Source organism: Magnolia sinica, chromosome 1, assembly GCF_029962835.1.
Source record: "Magnolia sinica isolate HGM2019 chromosome 1, MsV1, whole genome shotgun sequence".
Classification (NCBI taxonomy): Eukaryota; Viridiplantae; Streptophyta; class Magnoliopsida; order Magnoliales; family Magnoliaceae; genus Magnolia; species Magnolia sinica.
In genome coordinates, this window is record NC_080573.1 from 10009182 (window position 1) to 10032953 (window position 23772).

Consider the following 23772-nt stretch of genomic DNA (forward strand, 5'->3'; position numbering starts at 1 on the left):
CGATAGATCATATGTTTCATAGAGGGATCGCCCTTTTGCGCTTGGGAATGGCCATCTTATCTGTCTTTTGGGTAGATGCTTCATGTGGCAATTGGGTGCATGCTTCAAGATCTTTTTCCAAGAATGATTCGTCTCACTCTAGATTGGTTCATCTCTATAGCCCATTGTCACTCAATTTGCAACGGTTCTGTTGTTTGGAATCCAATTTTTTGTAGGGACATGATGGATAAGGAGATTGTAGAGTTGGTCAGTTTATTGGACCGTCTGACGAATATGGCCCCTTCATCTCAAGAAGAGGATTCAATGATTTGGATACCTCATCATTCGGGAAAGTTCTCTATTCGCTTGTTTTTTCAATTTGATTAATGAGTTGCCTCGCACTTGGGACCCCCTCATCTGTTTCATCATTGGTTTTATGGAGCCCCCCAGTTTATATTTGGCTAGTTGGAAGAAAGAGAGTTCTTACCATTGATAATCTTCAAAGGAGATCCTTCGTCCTCCTTAATATCGGTTTGATGTGTATAGAGAATGCGGAGACAATTGATCACCTTTTTATTCACTGCCCTTTTGCATGTAAAGTGTGGGAAGTTTTCCTTATCTTCTCACATATATAGGGTGATGCCGAAGACTATTGAAGACCTCTTGTGAGCTTAGCATGTGGATGGAGTAGGGAAATTTAGAACGTTGTGAGGAGATTTATTATCATATTCATGGCTTTATTTTGGTCTATCTAGAGGGAGGGGAAAGGTCGGTGCTTCTAGAATGAGAGTTCTTCGGTGGAAGGGATTATCAACAAAGTTAAGGGTCTTGTTTTGGTTTGGGCTCCTAATGTAATTCAGCAAAGGGTGCTATTTCTTTTTTCTTTTTTTAGTCCTAGTGCTGGGTTGTTTTCTTTTCTCGCTTTTCAGTGGGTATCTTAATAAAATTTCAGTTGTCTAAAAATAATGTTCACCTCCATTATCAACATGATTCCAGAGTACATTATGAGACCCAGGTGTAGACACTGATGATTTGATACGGTCACACAAAACAGGTATGGCAACAAAATGATCAATTTCTGAAAATATAGGACAAGGAAATTAATAAAAGGCACAATGCACACACTATCTGTATTCAGTCTTGTGGTTTTTACTTGGAACATCAGACCGTTCTATTTTAAAGTTTATTCAATTTAAACAAGATATTGTTCTAGGCGCCTATAAGTTATAACATTTCTTGTCTTAAAATTTGATAGGATTTTAAAAACAGTGAAGTCAGCACAAAAGTCATCATCATCATCACCTAAGCCTTATCCCAACTAATTGGGCTCGGCTACATAAATCTTTTTTTGTCAATCCACTCTATCAAGGGCCATAACTTCAGCATAACTGTTCAGGTAGCACATTTGCTTATAACCTACCAGCATTCGGGAGCATGTTGAGTCCAACATGATATGTTTAGCATCTAGAACAATGAAGAATCTGTGCATATTAGTTTAAAAGTACTCCCAAATCACAGATGTTTAATAGAGAGAACTTCAACAACCCACCACATAATAGAATAGAAAAAATAGTCAATAAAATACAGTTGGAGAAAATAAATAGATTCAGTTGCAATAATGAAGAATTTGGAACTAAGCCCTTGCCTACTTACTCATGAGCATATCTGTCGAAAGTAGCAGAAGTTAGTGCAACAGAATCTTCGCCATATACTTCGTCGACTTCATCTCCATGATTTTTAACTTTTGGGATTGGTCCCCGGTGAAATTCAGAACCAGTTGGATTTAAGTTGTGATCTATTGAAAACTTTCTAACTGTTTTTGTTATATTTAGCCTGTTCTGCAAATCAGAGGACTTGGATTCAGGTGACTGTTAACAAGGACCAGGGAAAAAAATTTTGAGTGGAAATATTGGCATTTCAGATGGAAAAGTGACTGGCAATGTCTATACAAGTATTTCAAATTGAAACAGAAATGAAGGTCGACCGGCATATAAAAAACATCCATAATCCAGTAGAAATAAAATAGGTAGCATTATTTTTGGAAACTAGAAATACAACATATCATTGATTGGTAGCAGGGTGGGCTCGTGCAATGTCTTCCACATTGTTATTTGTGTAATGTATCACACCCTTGGGATACGGATATATATCAGTTATCGCACAGGATATATTGGTTGTATTGTGTAATTTATTGTTGTTGTTGGGAAATATTGGGAAATTGCTCGAATTTTTCAATGAAACTTCAGGGATTGTTAAAAAAGACACCAATACACACTTAGAAATTTTAAAAAAAAAAAAAAAATTTAAAAAAAAATCACAAAAATTAAGTTCACATAATAGGTTTCCTTTGTATAGGGCATTTTTTGACTGAACTAATGCAACTATATTCAAAGTCAATTCGTAAAATATATAAATGTAAGAAGAGGAACACAGGCATTGCATTCAAAAGTAAAAGAATAAGTAGAAAACTAGAAATATACCTGCAGATTTTGATGTGTGTGTGTGTGTGTGTGAGAAATGCTCACACACAACTAGTTGGACAGTGCATTTTGGTCCAACTAGTTGATTAATTCAAGGACTAATTAATGCTATTTAATACCAAGACAGAAAAGTTATTCTAAGAGGAAAAGTAGCCAGCGGTGGTGGCCCCATTATAAAGTTAAAGTGAAATCTAACCCAGCCATCAGGTGAGTCACCCTATATTAGAACCGTGCATTAAAAAAATCGGCCTCATCTATGGTTCATGTGCACCACATGATTGAAGACAGTGTACAAGGAAAACTCACCCTCCAAACTATTTTTATTGGTTTGGCCCACATGAATCATGTATGCCCCTGATTTTTGGACATTATGCATAGATTTTTAGTGTGTCATCTTAATGGTTGGAGTAGATTTCACATGCTTGTCATGTTGAGCTTGGTAAAAATCAAGGGTGGACGTCTCTCCCAATGTTTCCATTGCTGTGGCTGAATTGAATCAAAGGTTAGCATGGTTTTTTGGCTCCAAGCCCATAATGGAACTATGCATCCAATGATTGGAGTGAATCTTACTTACACATCATGGTGGGCCTGTAAAAATAGGAGGGTGGTTGTCCGCGCTGTGGCACCACTCGATAAGTCACGAAGGTTGGTCATTTAGATGGACCTGCTATGGTGTTAATTTGAAATCCACTTCCACCATCAAGTGGATCACCCAATGTTAGATCAAGGGACTTAAAATCAGTCCCAACATGATTTATACTTTTTATCCACACCGTCCATACATATTTTCAAATCATTTTAGGATATGATCCAAAAAATGAGGCAGATCCAACGCTCAAGTGGACCACACCACAAGAAAAAGTGGAGATTGAAGGCCTACCTTCAAAAACTTCTTGGGTTTCACAGAAGTTTTGGATCAAGCTGATATTTGTATTTTCCCTTCTTCATCCGGGTCTGTTTGACTTTATGAATAGGTTGGATGGCAAATAAACATCATGGTGGGCGTTAGGAAGGTGTCAACGCCGAGCATCATTGTTCCCACTGTTTCTTTTGGTGGGTTTCACCTGAGCTTTGTATCAGCCTCAGTTTTGGGGCCATGCCTTCAAGTAATATGAGAAAATGGATGGATGGTGTGGATAAAATAAATACATCAGTGAGGCACACAGATCTTTGCCATCTATAGACGCGCATGCCGTGTGGTACGCTACACAATCTAAGTCCGTTCCAGAAGGTATCGGTCTGGGAACTAGTCTATTTTCTGGGAACCGGTGCGAGAGGGACGCCAGCAGTGATATTTTAGGAGGCCACACGTTGATGTGTATATGAGATCAAATCCAACCATTAGATGTGTAATCCTATGTTAAGATAGTAGCCAAAAAATCAGATAATATGTTATTAATTTGAGTCACACAAAGGAAAATAGTTGGGAGAGAGACATCCACCCTCGATTTTTACAGGGCCCACTATAATGTGTATGTAAAATCGATTACACCCATTAGATGCGAAACCAAAAGATTGGCTTAAAGGCTAAAAAATGAAGCTCACATGTGATTCAAGTGGGTCACATTTAGGGAACAGTGTAGCGGGTCAGATTTTCCGATAAAAATTTTCCAATACGTGTGGCCCATCTGAAATAAAGATGGGCAGCTTTTTTGGCCCTGGGTCAAACAGAGGGTGACTCACCTGATGGTTGGGGTGGATTTTACTTTAACACCACATTGAGGCCCACCCAAGCTGGGTACTCCTTTCGCAAGGTAACCTCGTGTAGCTTCTTTTCGCACAAGAGCATTTATTAACATTAGTTAATATGTAAATTAGGCTATGGATGTCAGGAGAAAATGGGATGAATTAGGAAGCTGCACACATGTGATGTATTTATGCGATGCAGTAAATGTATAAGAAATCCGGTCCATTAATTAGGTAGGATTTCTTTTAGGGCCTGTTTGGCTGGACTGATCCCACGGTATTAGGAGGGATGGGATCGCGATATCCCGAGATATGCATGACGAGCCAAACAGACCCGGTGAACCTGTCCTGGGATATAAGCAATCCCATGGAGCTTAAAACAATCCACTGACATCACCATCATTACCATAAAATTGATCCCATCCCTTGGTTGGACGGATTGGAAGGTAAAATCCAGGGATATGCCGGGCATGCCAAACAGACCCAGTGAACTTGTCCTGGGATATAGCAATCCCATGGATCCTAAACCAATCCACTAACACCACCATCATTACCTTAAAATCCATCCCATCCCTCCTAATCCCATGGGATTCGCCCGGTCAAACAGGCCCTTAAACAAGTGAAGGACATAAATTATTATTTTTAATGATTAATGGTATGATATTTATTTACAAGAAAATGGGGCTATTAGAAATTCATTTTAGCCGTACATATTCAACTTGTATGCGTGGCTTCAGTGATGATGATAGTATATTAAATTTTAGTAGATAAAATATAATTAGTAGGCTTATTTAATGGACAAACCAGATCTTTGACATATAATTTCTATCATACTTATGTAAAACATGATATTACGGATCCTCACATGTAGTATATCACTTGGGATAGAAAAATAATTTTTTGCTATTTAATACCCAGCTAGTTGGACCAAGTTGATTTGTCCAACTAGTTGTGTGTGAGCATTACTCTCTCTCTCTCTCTCTCTCTCTCTCTCTCTCTCTCTCTCTCTCTCTCTATACATATATATATATATATTAATTATATTTTTCAATTATTTTTTAATTAATTTTTTCCCTAAAAATCCCCAAATTGCCAAGAATGTGTAGATAAGGTTATATGCATGTTTGATTTTGTGTTTGGACACTAAGATTGTAACTGATTTAGGAAAATTTGGGAAAATTGTGAATTTTACCCATCTCCCCCATAACTTGAAATCAAAGCTCCAAATCCATAAATTTTCATGTAAAACATGAAGAATTATGGATTTCTTACAATTTGACAATATTTATACCATATAAAAATGGAAAAAATAAATTAATAATATAAAATAGGCACCTTTTAGAATCTGGCCCCAAGAAGCTTCCGATCACGATTTCAAGGATTTTCTTCCAATAAACTAGAGAGGATTGGTCAAAATCACCTCACAATGTGCTAGAAAGAAATTTTTTGTTTTTGCAAAAAAAAAAAAAAAAAAGAGTCGATTTTTATGAATTTTTCAGGATTTTACAGATCAAACAGCACGGGTTTCCTTTTATCCCTTTCGATATTGCACTCGATATCGATATATCACATGGTACATTAAGATTTTATCAAGGGAGAGTGGATATATCGCGATATCATGAAATGTATTGCACAATACCATGAAAAATGGATATTAAAGGTCGGTTTTGAATTGCCCAGCTGGGATAACAGATATATCGTGGGATACATCAGTGATATCCAAGATACTGAAAACTGCATAACGATGATATGTATATATGGATTAGTGTTTTAAATAGCGTGTAGCGTATAGCATGGCGTTTGGCCCTCTATAGTGTGTAGCGTAAGCTACATAGCGTATAGCGTAAACTACACAATCCTTAATATTTTTTATTAAAATAATAGAACATATGATAAAATTTACTAAATGCATAATTTCTATGAGTTCTTGACTACAAATCTGAATCATCGACCACTTATTTTCATGCAAAATCCCTCTCTTTGCCTTTAGACATTTCTAAGTATGACTTCTTTTTTATTTATTGAAACATCACAAATTCATGATATAGACCACAATTTGGATGGTCCGGATTGATCTAAGTGCTCTATCTACGATATTGACCACAATTTGGATGGCCCGGATTAGGTTAATGTAGTGTCATGTGTCACAGGTATAAGTCATCACCATTTTAAAATAGGCGTTTAACTAACATAGAAAAAATAACCAAAAAAAAATGAGATTTCAGGTAGCTTACGCTATCCACGCTACACTGCATGTAGCGTACGCTAGCTTACGATACATACCTTGTAGCTTACACTACTAGGGAATTACGCTACATGTGTCCGCTACGTAGCATTTTCGCTACGCTACGCTACGTAGCGTACACTACACACTACGCTACAGCGCTACTAAAAACACTGATATGGATTTCTACTTTAGTATGAAATATATCTTGAAACATCGCCATTTTTTAGACATCTAATTTATTAGCATTATAAATTACATTGTTTAAGCATGTTTCTGCTTTAAAAGGGGCAAATAGTTTTCTCCTACTTATTTGTTACTCAAGGGCCTTTATTTTAATGGTGTTGCTGAAGGGACTCTTTGGATTTGTGGAAGAACAATAAAAGAAAAAAGTAAAAAAGAAATGATGTTTCCCAAGAATCACTGTTTCTAGAAAATTGTGGGAATTGAAAAGCTATTTCCCCTTAATTTTTTTCAACAAGATTTTCTTGAAAAAGTTTCCACCAATTCCAAATTTGTTGTTTAGCAAAACGAAAATTTTAATGGAAATTGAACATGTAAGATCGCACATGTGTGGTGCAGATGACGAATTATGGCATGTGTCACATTGGGCACATGTCGGACATTGATACATCATGGGCACTTGATGATGGATAATGGCACATGTTGTACATGTGGGGCACTTAAAGATGGTCGGTGGCACATGATGCACATGTCACATATTGGCACATGTGGGACATGTGACGCAGCTGAATATGGACAGTGGCACATGTAGCGGACTGGCACATTGGCAAAAGTGGGGTGTACTGTGGTCGATGATGACAACACCACTTGTTGCCCATACAGCATTAACACTTGAAGATGGCATGTGTTGTGCATGTGTCACATTGTCACGTGTAGCGCTTTAAGATTGATAGTGCCACACTTTGAAGATGTGGGATGGAGGCACGTGGGGTGCTTGAACATGGACAGTGGCACACATGTGAGGCAATTGAGGATGGTTGGTGGCACATGTGGCTGACATGTGGAGCACTTCGTAGAGTGATGGGTAGTTTCCTCTCCTTTCCCTCAATTTTTTGAAAAACAAGTTTCTTCAATATGGGCAAGGAAATGAAAAATGAGCATTTTTCAAGACATGGAAGGAATGAAATTGGCGTTTCCAGGAAATTTACAAGAACAATGGAAACACTGTTTTGGCAGATATGGCATTCCTTCAATTTATGTTTCAGCGAATCCAAATAGGCCCTAAGGGATACTTTACCCATGTATCCCTTGGACACAAGGGAGGTGGATAAGGAATCATTTTTAATATCAAGAAAGTTCAGATTGGCCATATGATATTGATCATAGTTCGTATTATAAGAAATGGAGTAAATGGATGGGACTTCTCCATTAGCTGTGGAATTTTATTTAAACTTCCACATTGTTCACAAAAATTCAATTTTTACTATAATTTCTAACAAATTTTAAATTTTCACTAGTGAGTTTTGCTCTCTCGTTGTCATTCCCAGGCCCAGATATAAATGAGGGTTGCATCAAATTGGCAACCAGTGTCAAACTTTACCCACATCTTTTTCCCAATCCTAACAATTTGACATTTCAAGCTCATGCTAGGGCATTAACATTTTTGCAAGTGACACAACAATTTTTTGCAATAAACCCATAAATGCCTATATTTTTATTGATATTGGAATCGTTCAATATACCTCTTATATTCAACTCATTGCCATTACCTCAAAGTTCTTACATTAGAACTCACACTTTCACCAATTAAAATGTAACTATAGTATGTAAGGGTCCGCTTGGTTAACTGTAAATGCATGTAAATGGTGGTAAATATGTAATGATGACTTTGGTATTTCCAGACTTTGACAAGTGCGTGATTCAAAAAGAGATTCTGATCACATCACGTATTCTATGTGGGCTCCACCATGATATATGTGTAGTATCCATGCCATCCATTCATTTTTTTTTCAGATCATTTTAGGGCATGGGCCCAAAAATGAGGAAGATCCAAACCTTTTGTAACCCCCAATAAGTTTTCAATGGCAGACATTCAATTTCCACTATTTTTTGTGGTGTGGTCCAACTTGAGCTCTGGATATGTCTCAATTTGTGGGATCATCCCCTAAAATGATATGCAAAAAATGAATGGACAACATGGATATAATACATACATCATGGTGGGGCCCACCTATTATAACGTTGAGAATTTTCCGCTTTTCAAGGTGAAATTCCCACTTTATTGCAAACAGCATGCACTTGCCATAATTATGTTTTTACCACCATTTACACCAAACCAAACAGGCCCTAAATGTCATTATCATTAAAATTATTGCTACTACTTGAAATGAAACTATCAAAAAATGAAAATATCTATTATAGATGGACCATGATGGTCGGTGATGACTTCACAAGTGGACCACTTTGCATGGAGCTCTCTCTCTCTCTCTCTCTCTCTCTCAAACCATAAATAATTTAGGGGGCTGATATTCGCAAATCACCTTCATTCATTGTTCAACCTCCATTTGGGGAGCTGTGCCTAATGAATGTGCTTGAGGCCCACTTCCACATACAACTGATCATGGTGGTTTAAAGTGGGCCATTGTGCGTCTATGGTCAGATTTGAAGATCAAGTGAGGGGGTAGAGATCATGAATGAGAAGTGAATGGTTCTTTGTATTCATCATCAGTTGGTCTATATGTTTGATCGGTGATTTCTTAAAGCAAGTATTGGGTGAGTCCAACTTCAAATTCTTCCGTGTGTTTGATATCTTCTCTTTCTTAATATGGACATCAAGAATGATGCCAAGAGCAGTGTTTGAAGTTCATCTGAGTCAATACAATGCTCAGCTCTTCAGTTGTTAAAATGGGATCCATGGTTCAGTAATCCAAGCCATTGAAATGGTAGGTTGCACGATTGCTGGCCAAAACGAAAACCCCCCAGATTGGAAGATGCTAGCTATCAAACCGTTGGCATTTTCTTGGTTCTTTGAGACCACTGGTTGTATTTCCTTTCATAACCATATATTTTCTGACTACAGAGGTTAAGGATTTTCCAATTGGGGATTTTTGGTGCATGGGCCATCCACGGTGAGGCCGATCATCAAAAGTTTGAATCACTGAACCAAGGGCAGCCTAATTTGAACAAAGTAGAAACCAGTGTACTGTACAAACTCCCTGATATAACATTTTATAATAACTTTCTACTGTTAAGCACCATCCAATATTGACTTTGCTCTAAGAATACAATTTATGAGTAAACACAAAAACAGTTAATGCTAACATTTAAGCAGGGGAGCCAGCAGCATTCCATCAAATGCATATAGCATGAACTACCTACAGCAGTGCAAAAACTGTAGGGGCATGTTAAACATGGTAAAGCTCCATTAAACCATATAATAACTAATGCCTAAAATGATAGAATCTAATTTATTTTTATAAATGTAAAATAAAGAATAAGCTGAATGACTGAAACTTACAGTTCCCAGCACATCGCTCACGTCAACTGAGGCAAATTCACATGAAAGTGCTGGGAAACTACAAACAAATTAGAAGGGGTCAAGCAACAAGAAGATTTTATGAGAAAGAAAACTAAAAGATTGCAGTAGAGGCTAAACTGAGAAATTTCAAAGATCTGAAGAACAACTAATCATAATCTCATTAATTATCGAGATCCTGCAGAAACTTGTTAATGCATATTGACAAGGAAAGCTGGCCATCGTAATACTAAAAATGCAAACTCATACGAGAGAGAGAGAGAGAAAGAGAGAGAGAGAGAGAGAGAGAGAGAGAGAGAGAGAGATCATACCCATTCTTAAAATGACTAGTTGTCTTACATTACATGAGAGAGAGGGAGAGAGAGGGAGAGGGAGGGAGGGAGGGAGAGAGAGAGAGAGAGAGGGAGAGAGAGGGAGAGAGAGATTCTGCCAATGTTGAATGTTGAGTAGGGTCAACAGTAGAGAAACAAAATAAAGCATGCATCAAGATCCAAAACACAGTAAGTAAGATGAAGTAGCATCAAATAGCATTGATCGTACAAAGCTCTTACCTTACATTAAACTCGATGAGTAAGAATTCCCCATCCGTACTCTTATCAACAACAACAGATGTACTTGTGGTAACTGTCAAATAGTTGTTCAATTCCTGAAAAACAAAAATCTCATAAGTTGTCTTTCAGGTCATAGACATAAAGAAATAAGTTGCATTTAAGAAAGACCCATTAAAAAACAAATTATAACCCATAGCTCGAATTATTTGCCACTTTCTTTCACTTAACTTACCAGTGGCTTGCTTTTCATGAATCGGGCAAACACATATGACATCTAAACCAATCATCAGGTTGGCTATAACTTGGATGGGTCATGAACTAAACTGGACATCTATTGCCTTCAGATTGGAGGCCTTTTTAGGAAAAAAAAAAAAAAGACTGGCAAATGCATTGTCCTAGACTTTTTTACAAGGATCTATTTTCTTTCCACAAATGCTCTTCAACAGAAAAATTAAATTGTTAGCACCTACCCAAGGTCATAGCTTACCTGATGATTGGTACAGATCTCATACACATATGCCACTTGTAGGAAACACAAACCACTAATAAATTAAATGAAAGAAAGTCACAAACACCATGTTCTAGCCTTTGTCATATATGGGACCTTCAAATCCATGGGAAGAAAAGGTGCACAAAAACCTTACCATTCCAAATAAAAACACCATGGAGAGTGCCGCTACAATGGATAGCCCTGCACCTGATAATGATGCCTCTGTCAAATCTCTGGGAATTTTCCTGTAGTTGGGAAGAAAATGAGTATCTAAGATATATGATATTTTCAAGATAATAGCAATATGGTCCACACTAAACATGTTTGTTCTCGATCTAGAAGAAAGAATGTAAGGGGAGAGAGAGAGAGAGAGAGAGAGAGAGAGAGAGAGAGATCTAATGCTCACACGCCCCCACCCCTCTTGTTCTATTAGTATGGCTTCATTTAAAAGGGGAAATTACAAAAATACCATTACACCAAGAAACATAAATAAGTACACTACCATAGACTCAAAAAGCTCATGCATACTCAACCCATGCACAAAGACTGGAGCCAAACATGATGGCCACACGTGTGACCATTCTAACACTCCCCCTCAAGTTGGAGCATATATATCATAAATGCCCAGGTTGTCAAAAAACCTGTCCAGATGAGACCAACTTAAAGCCTTTGTGAACATAACAACAACTTGGTCTTTAGATTTGATGAACAGTGTAGATATTTCCTTGTTTGCGACATTCTCTTTGACGAAGTAACAGTCTACTTCAATATGCTTGGTCCTCTCATGATAAACTGGATTATTTGCAATATGTTATGCAGCTTGATTATCACAATATAGGTTCATGGGAGCAGTGTTCGAAGTATCGGTATCGCTACAAGTTTCGCTGGCAAAGGATATGGAAACAATATCGATATTGCCGATAATATCGCTGATAACTGGAAATGTGGGGAAACATCGGGGAAACAATGAAATTTTCAGCGAAACTTCAGGAGATGTTAAAATGTACATACTTGCATATTTAGAAATAAAAAAATTACAAAAAGGGCCTTAAAAGCATGTGTTGTTGTAAGAAATCAGTCCAACCATCCCATCGGGCCTATTTAACCATCCAACCTTCCATCCAAACATCCTTTGATATTGCAAAATATCAATAACACATGATATTTCACCAAGAAATCATCAACAATTGAAAAGGAAACGAAAGATTGCGGTCTCAATGTCGCGCATGCTGCGATATCGATAATATCGAGATATTATCAACATTATCAATGACAAATTGAACACTACATACAATTATATCCCCGTGGAAAAAAATTGAAATAAAATTTTTTTTTCTAATAAACAAAATTTTGATGATGTCAATACATTGGCGATATTATTGAAATATTCCCGATACACTATGATACAAGCATTACCTAGAATTACATAGTAAAAAATATTAGTGATACATTGGCGATATTGATGCATTGGCAATACAATTGACACTTAAAGTTACATAGTTGAAAATATTGGTGATTACATTAGCGATATTGATACGTTGGCAATACTTAGCAATACATTGCTAATACCTGAAATTTTTTATACTACCAACGTTATCGGTATCGCTACAAGTGTTATCGGTATCGCTGAGCTTGAGATAAAGATAATATCGAAGATAATTCGAACACTGCATGGGAGTATCAACCACAAAACCTAATTCATCAATGTCTACAGCCACACAAGTTCACACATGGTATGGGCCATGGCTCTATACTATGCTTCTACACTAGAACGAGCAATAACTTGTTGCTTCTTGCTTTTCCAAGAAACAAGATTACCTCCTACAAAGGTACAGTAACCTGTGGTGGATCACCTATCTGAAGGAGATCCAACACAATCGGCATTAGAGAATCCTTCCACTCTAAGATGTCAATTTCACTTGTAGAGAATTCAACAACCTAGGGCACCCTTCAAATATTTAAGTATGCGGACCACAGCTTCTGTATGAGATACGCAAGGGGATTGCATAAACTAACTAACTACACTGACTCGATAAGTAATATCAGGCAATGTAATAAATAGATCAATTTGCCAACCAGTGTTCGAGTTGTCGGTATCGCTACAAGTTTCGCCAGCCGGAGATAAAGATATAATATCGTTATCGCCGATAATATCGCCGATAACCGGAAATGCAAGGAAAAAAGGGGAAATGTGGAGAAAATGGTGGAATTTTTTAGTGAAACTTCAGGACATACCTAAATACACATATTTATATATTCATAAATGAAAAAATAGCAAAAAGAATGCATTAAATTAGAAATTTCCATTTAATGGGGGCCAAAAGGCATGCGCTATCGTAAGAAATCACTCAAATAGTAACCAAAATGAGTTTATATAATACAAATGCAGCTGGCATACAGTAATTAAGACATGTAAAAGTAAATGAACTCAAAGATGCCAAATCAAGGATGGATCAGATTATCCAATCAACATGATATTTGATACTCTGGCTGCGTATGACACTTGATACCTAGCATTTGAAAATGGTACATGTGACAAATTCTAACATAATCTAAATCATATTTTCACTTCATCAAGATCTGTGTGACCTAATCAAGAGGTTGGATAAAAATAAAAAACCATTACAATGGCCCTATGAAGTTTTTAATGGTGGGCATTTAATCACCACTATTTCCCTTAGTGTGGTCCACGTCCACCTGAGATGCAGTCATGCAGATCCGTCTCATTTTGAGCTCATGCCTTAAAATTATCTATCAAAATAAATGGACGACATTGATAAAATATTTATCATTATGATGGCCCCACATAACATCGACCCATCAATCCACCAATATAAACAAGTGACACGTGCACACAACATAAATCAGTACCCTTATCGTAATGAGTCAACTGTGTGGGGCCCATTGTGATATATGTATTTTATCCACCCCATCCATCCATTTTACAAGATAATTTTAAGGCTTGATCTCGAAGATGAAGCATATCCAATGCTCAAATGGACCACACCACAGAAAACAATGTGAATTGAACATGCCTACCATTGAAAAATCATTAGGGGCCACAAAAGTTTTGGATCCATGTCATTTTTTTATTTTACCTTCATCCATCTTTGTGTTATCTTATGAACAACTTGGATGACAAATAAACACCACTGTGGGTGCCTAGGAAGGTTTCAACGGTAGGAATCATTGTCCCCACTACCTTGGCAGTGTGGTCCACCCTAGCTTTGGATCTGCCTCATTTTTGGGTTAACTACGTAAAATGATCTCGCTAGTTGGATGGACCACGTGGATATAACACATACATCATGGTGGGGTCCACAGAACTTGGTGACTTCCACACGCCATTGATGTTCGCACCCGCATAATACGACGCTAAAAGGAAGCAGATTACGTACCGAGTAACTCAGTGGGCTAAGTGTATTGAGTAAACTCTGTGGGGTCCACCGTGATTTATGTATTTTATCCACTCCGTCCATCCATTTTAATATATAATTTTTGGGCTTGAGCCTAAAAATGAAGTATATCCAAACCTCAAGTGGAACACACAATGGGAAACAGTGTGAATTGAACATCTACCGTTGAAAATTTCCTAGGGGCCACAAAAGTTTTGGATCAAGCTTGTATTTGTGTTTTCCCTTCATCCATGTCTGTGTGATCTTATGAACAGGTTGGATGAGAAATAAACATCACTATGGGCCCAAGAAATGTTTCAACGGTGGAAGTTATTATTCCCACTGTTTCCAATGGTATGGTCCACTTGATCTTTGGGTATGCTTAAATTTTGGTCTCAACCCCTAAAATAAGATGGAAAATGGATGGACGGTGTGTATAGACCAGATACATTCACGATGGTTCTAACAGAGTTTACTCAGTACGATAAGAGCGTACTGAGAGAGCGCACTAAGTAACTCAGTACCCAGTCTGATTTCCCATAGGGCTAGTGGTCAGTGCTCTGTGGGCCCCACCATGATATATGTGTTTCATCCATTTCGTTCATTCATTTTTTTTAAATTATTTTATATCTTGATGCCAAAAATGAGAGGGATATAAATCTCAGGTCGATCACACAAAGGAAAACAATAGTTGTTGGATATCCATCATTAAAATCCTCCTAAGGCCCACTGTACTGTTTATTTGACATCCAATCTATCGATTAGGTCATATAGGCCCAAATGAAGGGAAAAAACAAAGATCAACTTGATTCAAAACTTTTATGGCCCCCAAAAGGTTTTTAATGGTCAACGCTCATTCAACACTGTTTCATTTAATGTGGTCCACTTGAGATTGAGATATACCTAATTTTTGGTCTCTTAAGTTAAAATGATATGGAAAAATAGATGGACGAAATGGATGAAACACATACATCATGGTGGGTCCCACAAAGCACCGACCATCAGCCATTGGCCGATGGCAGGGGGAGTAGCCAATCTGTTCCCAAAACGCAAACACTGACAGGTTGAGTAGTAAGACTCGCTACACGTCACCAAGTTTTGTGGACCCCACTACGATGTACGTGTTGTATCCACAATGTCCATTCATTTGGAGATATTATTTTAAGGCATTACCCAGAGAACGAGGCAGATCCAAAGCTTTAGTGGACCCCACCACAGAAAACAGAGGGAAGATTGATGTACACCGTTGAAACCTTCCGAAGGCCCACCATGATGTTTTATCGAAATCCAACCTGTTCAAAAGTTAACAAAGACGTTAAAGAAGGGAAAACACAAATATCAGCTTGATCGAAAACTTTAGTGGCCTTTAGAAGTTTTTAATGGTGGTGTCACTCTCCCCACTGTTTTCTGTGGTGGGGTCCACTGGAGCTTTGGATGTGACTCATTCTCTGGATCTTATGCTAAAATGTTCTCTCCAGATGGATGGACAGCATGGATACAAAACATACATCATGGTGGGCCCACAGAACTTGGTGACGTCACTTCAGTAGCAGTCTCGCGACTCAACTTGTCAGTAGCCAATCCGCGCCCGTAAAAACCCCTGGAAGGAACCCCTCCACCTTCAGTCTCGAACAGAGCTTGCGTTTTCGAAACGGAAGAGGGTTTCGGAAGGGAACCCTCGAAACCCTAAATTTTCGACAGAAAGTCTCTCCAAGTCCCTAATCTTCAGCAGATTCTTCGCCGAAATCATCTCTAGGTTTGAAAATTTTGAGTATTCGAAGAAAAAAAGTGAAAAGTAGAGATTGGATGGCACTTACGGCACACCGATCAATCAATTGGCCCACCGCAATTTCCATTCACCAATCCTCTTCTACGATTGGACCTCTTTTTCTACAGGTACGGAAATCCGCAAGTTTCCCCATTTTTTCCCTTTTTTTGGGATATTTTGCGTATTTACACAACACCCCGATGTTATCGGTCCTTTTATCGTTGAAAATGGGTTGTTTGCTACAGTTATCCCGCGATTTCTCACTGACAACTGGACTTTCGCAAAAAATCGATAAAATCTCTGAAAAATCGGCAATATTAGGAAGAGAAACGAAAAAAGGGAGTTTCGGTGTCGGAACTCCAGAAATACTGAAATTATCTGTGATAATTCGATAATATCGCCGATAATTTAAACACTGTTTCCAACCAACCGGCGATATTTGTCTAGATCATCAAAAAAGTCTCCTTCATCTATACTTGGAGTTTGCATCCATGGGAGTTGTAACTGGCTTAGCCCCTAGTAAAAATATCTCTTCCAACAAGTCCATAACATATTTCCTTTGTGATAAATTAATTCTCAACTTTGATCGGGCTACCTCAATACCCAGAAAGTATTGAAGATAGCCTAAATCCTTTGTATAGAAGTATTGCTGCAAGAACTTCTTCAAGTCATATATGCCTTTACTATCATTTCCAGTAATAATGATGTCGTCCACGTAAACAATAAGAACCAGAGTGCCAGTCTCACTCTGCCTAACAAAGAATGAGTGATCAGCTTGACTACATTTCATCCCAAACTGCATTATCGCATAACTAAATTTGTTAAACCACGCACGTGGAGACTTCTTTAACCCACAAATTGACTTTCTTAGCCGGCAGACTTTATCACTAACTTTATCTTCACGGGAAAGTAAATACATTCTGTGATACTTGCTTAATTCACAAGCTTCACATTCAAATTTAGACACATGGACAAAGACGGGACAGGATGCTTCAAATTAGCTAAGGATGGGTACCCAGGACCAGTGTTTTCGGTCGCGTAGCGTAGCAGGTAGCATATATCCCCTGTAGCGTGCGCTACAGGGGTCGTAGCGTACGCTACGGCTTCGTAGCGTGTAGCGCAGGTAGCGTGCGCTACCTGTAATGTGTTTTTTTTTTTTCACTCTATTAAACAATGGTGAACTCACACCACAACCAACAACTAAAGTTTTTTTTTTTTAAAAAAAAAAACCCTATTCGAAAGGGCTTCCAAACCAAAACCGACGCACCCCATGCAACCCACGCAGCCAACCGACATTGCTCCTCTCCCCACCCTTCGATCTTGAGATCGAAAATCAACTTCCAAGCCCAAACCGAAGCTTCTGACGCTGCTCTTCTCCCCACCCTTCAATCTCGAGATCGAAAATATGCTTCCAGACGTGAACTGACGGTGCTGACGTTGCTCCTTTCCCCTTTCTTCAATCTTGAGTTCAAAAAATTGCTTCCAGACGCAAACTGATCGGCTGTGGAGACCAAAAAAAAAAAGGGTACCTTTTTTTGAATTTTTTTCGATGTGGAGACAAAATAACTTGGTATTTTCAGTTTTTTCCCTTTTAAAATGCCGGTTACTATCGGTTTTATGTTCTTTATACTTGTATTGTACTTAATGCTCTTAACTTTGGGATTTTTATTTTGAAGAATGTGACATTTATATATTTTGCTTTTTTCTTACTATTTAATATTTATCATATATATATATATAATTAAAAAAATAGAAGTATTGTGTAGCTTACGCTATTTCGCTACGCGCTATGGAGGGTTGAACGCTACGCAACACGCTACCGCTATTTAAAACACCGCCCAGGACTGGAATGCCAGTGATGTAGAGAGATGTTAGCTTGCAATGCAACTCCAGCTTCAGTCATTTCATTCTTGAGATAGTATAGTCCATTAGATTCATGCCCTCCACCAATCATCATCCCCATCTTTAGATCCTAAAACTCACAATAAGAAGGGAAAATTTTGACGGAACAATTCAAGGATTTGGTTAGTAAACTTACAGATAATAGGCTCAATGGGAACTTTGGAATATACAAAACTGATGACAATGAAAGATCTGATGTAGGACATATAGAACCCTCACTAGATACACTAGTCGAAGTGTCATCGGCCAAGGTAACAAATGAAATGGATGAAGATTGGACTAACATGGACAATAAATTACACTTACTGGTCATATGATCGGAAGCACCGGAATCAATAATCCGTGGAGTACAGTCAGAAAATGTAAGATAAGATGTACCTGACTGAGCAAGGTTAGCAGTGGAGGAAGACGCAGGAGTGGAATAATTTTTTAAAAGTTTGGCTTACTCTTCCTTAGACATAGTGACCGTGTCACCTGAAGTAGTCGACTCAGCAAGAGTGACAAGATTGGATGCATAACCTTCTGAACTATCCTCCAAAGAGTTGACTTGATTAGCCCGAACAGGCTTCTATGGAGATCCCAACATGAATCAATATTATGATTGTTGAGGCCACAATGAGTGCAATGATGATCACCACGACCACGACCACCTCCAATTCTACCGCCTAAACCATGGCCATCTCGAAATCTCACATCACCTCTGCCCACTTCAAAAATAAAAGTCAAACAATCTGATGAAGTAGGATTATGAGTAGACGTGCCGGTTGTCCTCTATACTCTGGCGAATGCTTCTCTCACTGAGGGAATTTTACTACCTCCAAGAATCTGGGACCTCACAGGCTTGAACTCAAGTCGAAGGCCAGAGAGAAATTTAGCAACACGAAATTCCTCATTTTGCCTAAGCATAACCTCAAAATCTGTTGACAATGGTTGATATACATTCAACTCTTCCCACATGTCGCGTAATGCAGAATAATATTCTCCCACACTTTTATCTCCGTGCTGAAATGCAAATATATTCTGTAGGAGTTCATAAATACCGATTTAGTTTTTATCACTAGAATACATCTCCTTCAAGGTGTCTTAGACATCTTTGGCAGTCTTGAGAATGATAACATTGGCACTGATATGTGATTCCATGCTATTCCTCAACAATGCCCTAATTTGGGCATCCTCTGCCACCCAATCATCATATACTGCCACAATGGTATTAGGCTTGAGGGATGTCGAATATTTAACTTTCCTCTTTCCAGTCAGAAAAACTTCTACATATGTGAACCACTGTAGATAGTTTATGCCATTCAATTTCATTGATGTTATTTGGAGGGGCGCCAAATCTATTGAGGATAAAATACCACTCTTGGAATCATTTTTGGAATCCATCTGAATAATAACAACAATTTTCATTCAACACAAATTCTCCAACAAACAGATGTACTAAATCAATACCTATTTCCGACTTCAACTTGTCTCGATCAACACAATAAAGGAGGGTCTTCACAAACTTCTGAATTTTCAGCCCTCAAATCTGATTTCATGCTTCAAGAAAGTTCACGTAAATTGCACACTAGATGAACGATGGCCCACTTTGTCCCATCACGCGGGTATAATGCAAAAGCAGGCCTTACACATACTTGTTAAACACAATTTCACCACCCATCACGTGGGGGTACAACACTCGGAAGAGATTAGGTTAGATCATCCCTAAACACTTCAGGGTTTCCCACTAGAGAATGAAAAAAGAATAAAAAGAGAGGAATTGAGGTAAAGAAGAGAGATCAAGAAGCAAAATTCGGATCAAAGTCTCTCTGATAGGTGATACCATGTTCTTGATCTAGAAGAAAGAATGTAAGGAGGAGAGAGAGAGAGAGAGAGAGAGAGAGATCTAATGCTCACACGCCCCTACCCCTCTTGTTTTATTAGAAGGGCTTCACTTAAAAGGGAAAATTACAAAAATACCCTTACACCAAGAAACATAAATAAGCACACTACCATAGACTCAAAAGCTCATGCATACTCAACCTATGCACAAAGACTAGACCCAAACATGATGGTCACAAGTGTGCAATGTTCGAAATATCGATATCGCGCAACGTATCGCGCCCTTGGGATACAGATACATATCGGTTATCGCATGGGATATATCGTTTGTATCGCATTATTTATCGCACTTTTGGGGAAACATTGGGGAAATGGTTGAATTTTTCAATAAAACTTCATGGATTGTTAAAAAAGACCTTAATACACACTTTTAAATCATAGCATCTAAAAAAAGGTGCACATAATAGTTTCCTTTATATAGGGTCCTAAGCTATGTGCTTTCTGACTAAATTAATGCAACTATATTCAAATTGAATGCATAACATTTATAAATATATCAAGCATTGTTATCAAATGCGATCGCATATGCGCAAACTATTGATCAAATCGCATATGCGCAAGTATGCCATGGCATACTTTTATATGCGATAAATATGCGATCGCATACTGCATATGCGATCGCATATTTCCAATAGCCAAGAGCGGAATATTTTTATTTTTATTTTTTATTTTTTCAAATTGGAGAACTTTGCCTATAATTAGGCACTCATATCCCCTCCATTTTCACTATTCTTTACTCCAAAGCTCTAAATCTCTTACTCTCTCTCTTACACCTCTTTCTTTCTTACTCTAATCTCTCTACAATTATTTCAATTATGTTTAATTTTTTGTATTTTATAAGTTGTGCTTACTTTTTGTAAATTAAGTTGTAAGTTATAACTTGTAAGTTATTTCAAGTTATCCATTTATCATTAAAATTTCTTTGTTCGAAGTTTATAATAATTAATTATCTTTTAATGTAGCTTGTTGATTGTTTTATTAAAATTTATATAATACAATATAAGTAATTAAATATATCACTTAATGAAACACTCAAACTATAATGAAATAAGTAAAATAACCCAATCCAATCATGTGTACTAATTAGACAAGTTTTTCCCTCTTTTTTTTTTAGAATTTTTAGAATTTTTTTATTTTTTTTTAAAATAAATCGCGTATGCGATTTGACAACATTGATACCAAGACATGTATGAAAACACAACCAATTCCTTCTTGCCAACTCATTTTAGGGCATGGGCCCACAAATAAAGCAAATCAAATTCTCAGGTGGACCACACCACAAGAAACAATGGGCATGATGGACGTTTAATCCCCAGTTTCATGTCGTGCGTCCCACTTGAGCTTTGGATCTTCCTGATTTTTGGGCTCGTGCCCTAATATGCTTTGGAAAAATGGATGGACAGAGTGAATTTCTCACAAACATCATGGTGGGCCCCACCACGAGCCCCACAGGACCGTCCGTCTCTGGCTAGGTCCTGGTGGGGAGCGGATTGCCTACTGACACTGTCAGTCGCCAATAGCTACTGGATGGTGGTCTATAGGCACCACCATAATGTATGTTTTTAATCCACTATGTTCATCCATTTTCCCATATAATTTTATACCATAATCCAAAAAATTACGCAAATTCAAACTCATGTGGACCACACCACTGGAAATAGTGGTATTTGAATGCCTACCATTGCAAACTTCTCAGGGCCACAAGTTTTGGATGAAGTTGATATTTGTGTTTTCACGTCATCCAGGTCTTTGTGACTTGATAAACAGGTTGGATGGCAAATAAACATTAGAGTGGGCCCTAGGATGTTTTTAATGGCAGTCGTTCAATTACAATTGTTTTCTTGTTGTGTGGTCCACTTAAGATTTGGATTTGCCTCATTTTCAGGATCATGCCCTAAAATAATCTAAAAATATATATTCATGGCATGGATATAACACATGCATCATGGTGGGGCCCACAGAGCACTATCCGGTAGCCACCTCAAGTCAGCAGGCAATCCGCGTCCGGGCGTAGTTTTGGGTGGATCCCCTAATCCACTAAGGTTGGTGGACCCATAACTATGGGGCCCACTTTGATGTATGTGTATTACATCCACACCGTCCATACATTTTACAACTCATTTTAGGGCTGGATCCCAAAAATGAAGCAGGTTTAAGTCTTAGGTTACCACAGGAAATAATCGTGATAATAAACCTCATGGGGGCCAACCGAATGTTTATTTGCCATCCAAACTATTGATAAGGTCACAAAAGCCTAGATGAACAGACCACACAAATATCAGTTTGATCCAAAACCTTTTTGGCCCATGAGAAGTTTTTAGTGGTCAATTACCACTGTTTCATGTATTATGACCCAACCGAGATTTGGATCTACTTCATTTCTGGTATGATGCCCTAAAATGAGTTTTCAAAACCAAAGGACGAAGTGGATATAAGGAACATACATCAAGATGGGTCCCACGGTCAAGGATCCCACCCACCTCGATGGATCTGGGGATCCACCGAAGCCGCGCCCGCCCTAGTGGGGTTAGTACCCAATCCACAGCCTACACGGAACATCCACGCGGGTGGGACCCTACCATCATGGTCCCACCTTGATGTATGTGTTGTATCCACACTGTTCAACCATTTGGAGAGAGGATTTTGGGGCATGATTCAAATAATGACGCCGATCCAAAGCTCAAGTGGACCCCGCCACTGAAAACAGCAAGGATAGTTATGCCCACCGTTGAAACTTGAAACTATTTATGGGGGCCCACCATTATGTTTATTTGAGATCCAACCTATTCATGAGGTCAGACAGATATGGACAAAGGGAAAACACGAATATCAGCTTGATCGAAAACTTCTGTAGCCCCATGAAGTTTTTAATGGTAGACGTTCAATCCCCATTGTTTTTTGTGGTGGGGTCCACTTGAGCTTTTGATTTGCCTCATTCTTTGTCTCATAACCTAAAATGATATATCCAAATGGATGGACAAAATCGATATACAAAACATAATCAAGGTGGGCCCCATCATAAGGGCCGCACCGTCTTTGGTGAAGCCGAGTTGCACCAAATCCAAGGGCGTGGATTAGGTGTTACAAAAGTAACAACTTAGTCAGTGTTACCCTTACTGTAGGGCCCACCTTGATTATATGTTGTATATCCACTCTGTCCATTCTTTTTTCCAGCCCATTTTAGGACGTGGTCCAAAACATTAAGCACATCCAAATCTCAGGTGGACCACACCACATGAGACAGTGATGATTGAATGCTCACCATTAAAAATTTCCCAATGCCCACTGTAAAGTAGATCCATAATGTTTATTTGTCATCCAACCCATTGATAAGATCAACTAGAATTGAATGAAGGGAAAATTCAAAGATTAGACTAACCCAAAACTTTTGTGGCCTACAAAATGCCTTTAATGGTCATTCACAACTTTTTACAATGGTGTGGTCGACTCAAGATTTGGATCTGCTTAAGTCTTGGCATAACATCCTTAAATGATCTGAGAAAACGGATGGGCAACGTGGATATTAAAAACATTCATCAAGATGGGCCCCACACGGTGAGCTTAACACCCACTACGCCGTTACCCGCATAACAGCTAATCCGCTCCCTAACTTTTCTCTTCTCTGTCAAAGACAACCGCAAGTCCGCAACCCTAATCGAATCCTCGCCGGTAATTCCAATCTAATTTCCCAAAAATATCTCTGAAAATCTTTTTATTTGGCAAATCCAAACCCAAATCCCATCATGCACGGCGAGAAGAGATGCAATTTCTGGATGAGAAGAGATGTCGCCTGTTGTGGTAGGTGTCTACAATCTTGCGATATCGCATATAAAATCAAGCAAAATTTTGGAATATCAAGAATTATTGTGCAATATATTGCCAATATCTCATGATATTTTGCGATATATCGCACGATA

At 38.3% G+C, this 23772-nt stretch overlaps 1 protein-coding gene across 1 annotated transcript in view; it reads right to left on the minus strand.

Annotated features, from left to right (window-relative positions):
• LOC131239245 (protein disulfide isomerase-like 5-4) overlaps positions 1–23772 on the minus strand; it is a 72302-nt gene that overhangs the window by 39475 nt on the left and 9055 nt on the right. The window contains exons 2-5 of the mRNA XM_058236855.1: positions 11064–11154; positions 10420–10514; positions 9851–9908; positions 1633–1817 (exon numbers count right to left, since the gene is read on the minus strand). Of these exons, the coding sequence (XP_058092838.1) occupies positions 1633–1817; positions 9851–9908; positions 10420–10514; positions 11064–11154 (429 nt within the window). The remainder of the gene's footprint in view (positions 1–1632; positions 1818–9850; positions 9909–10419; positions 10515–11063; positions 11155–23772) is intronic.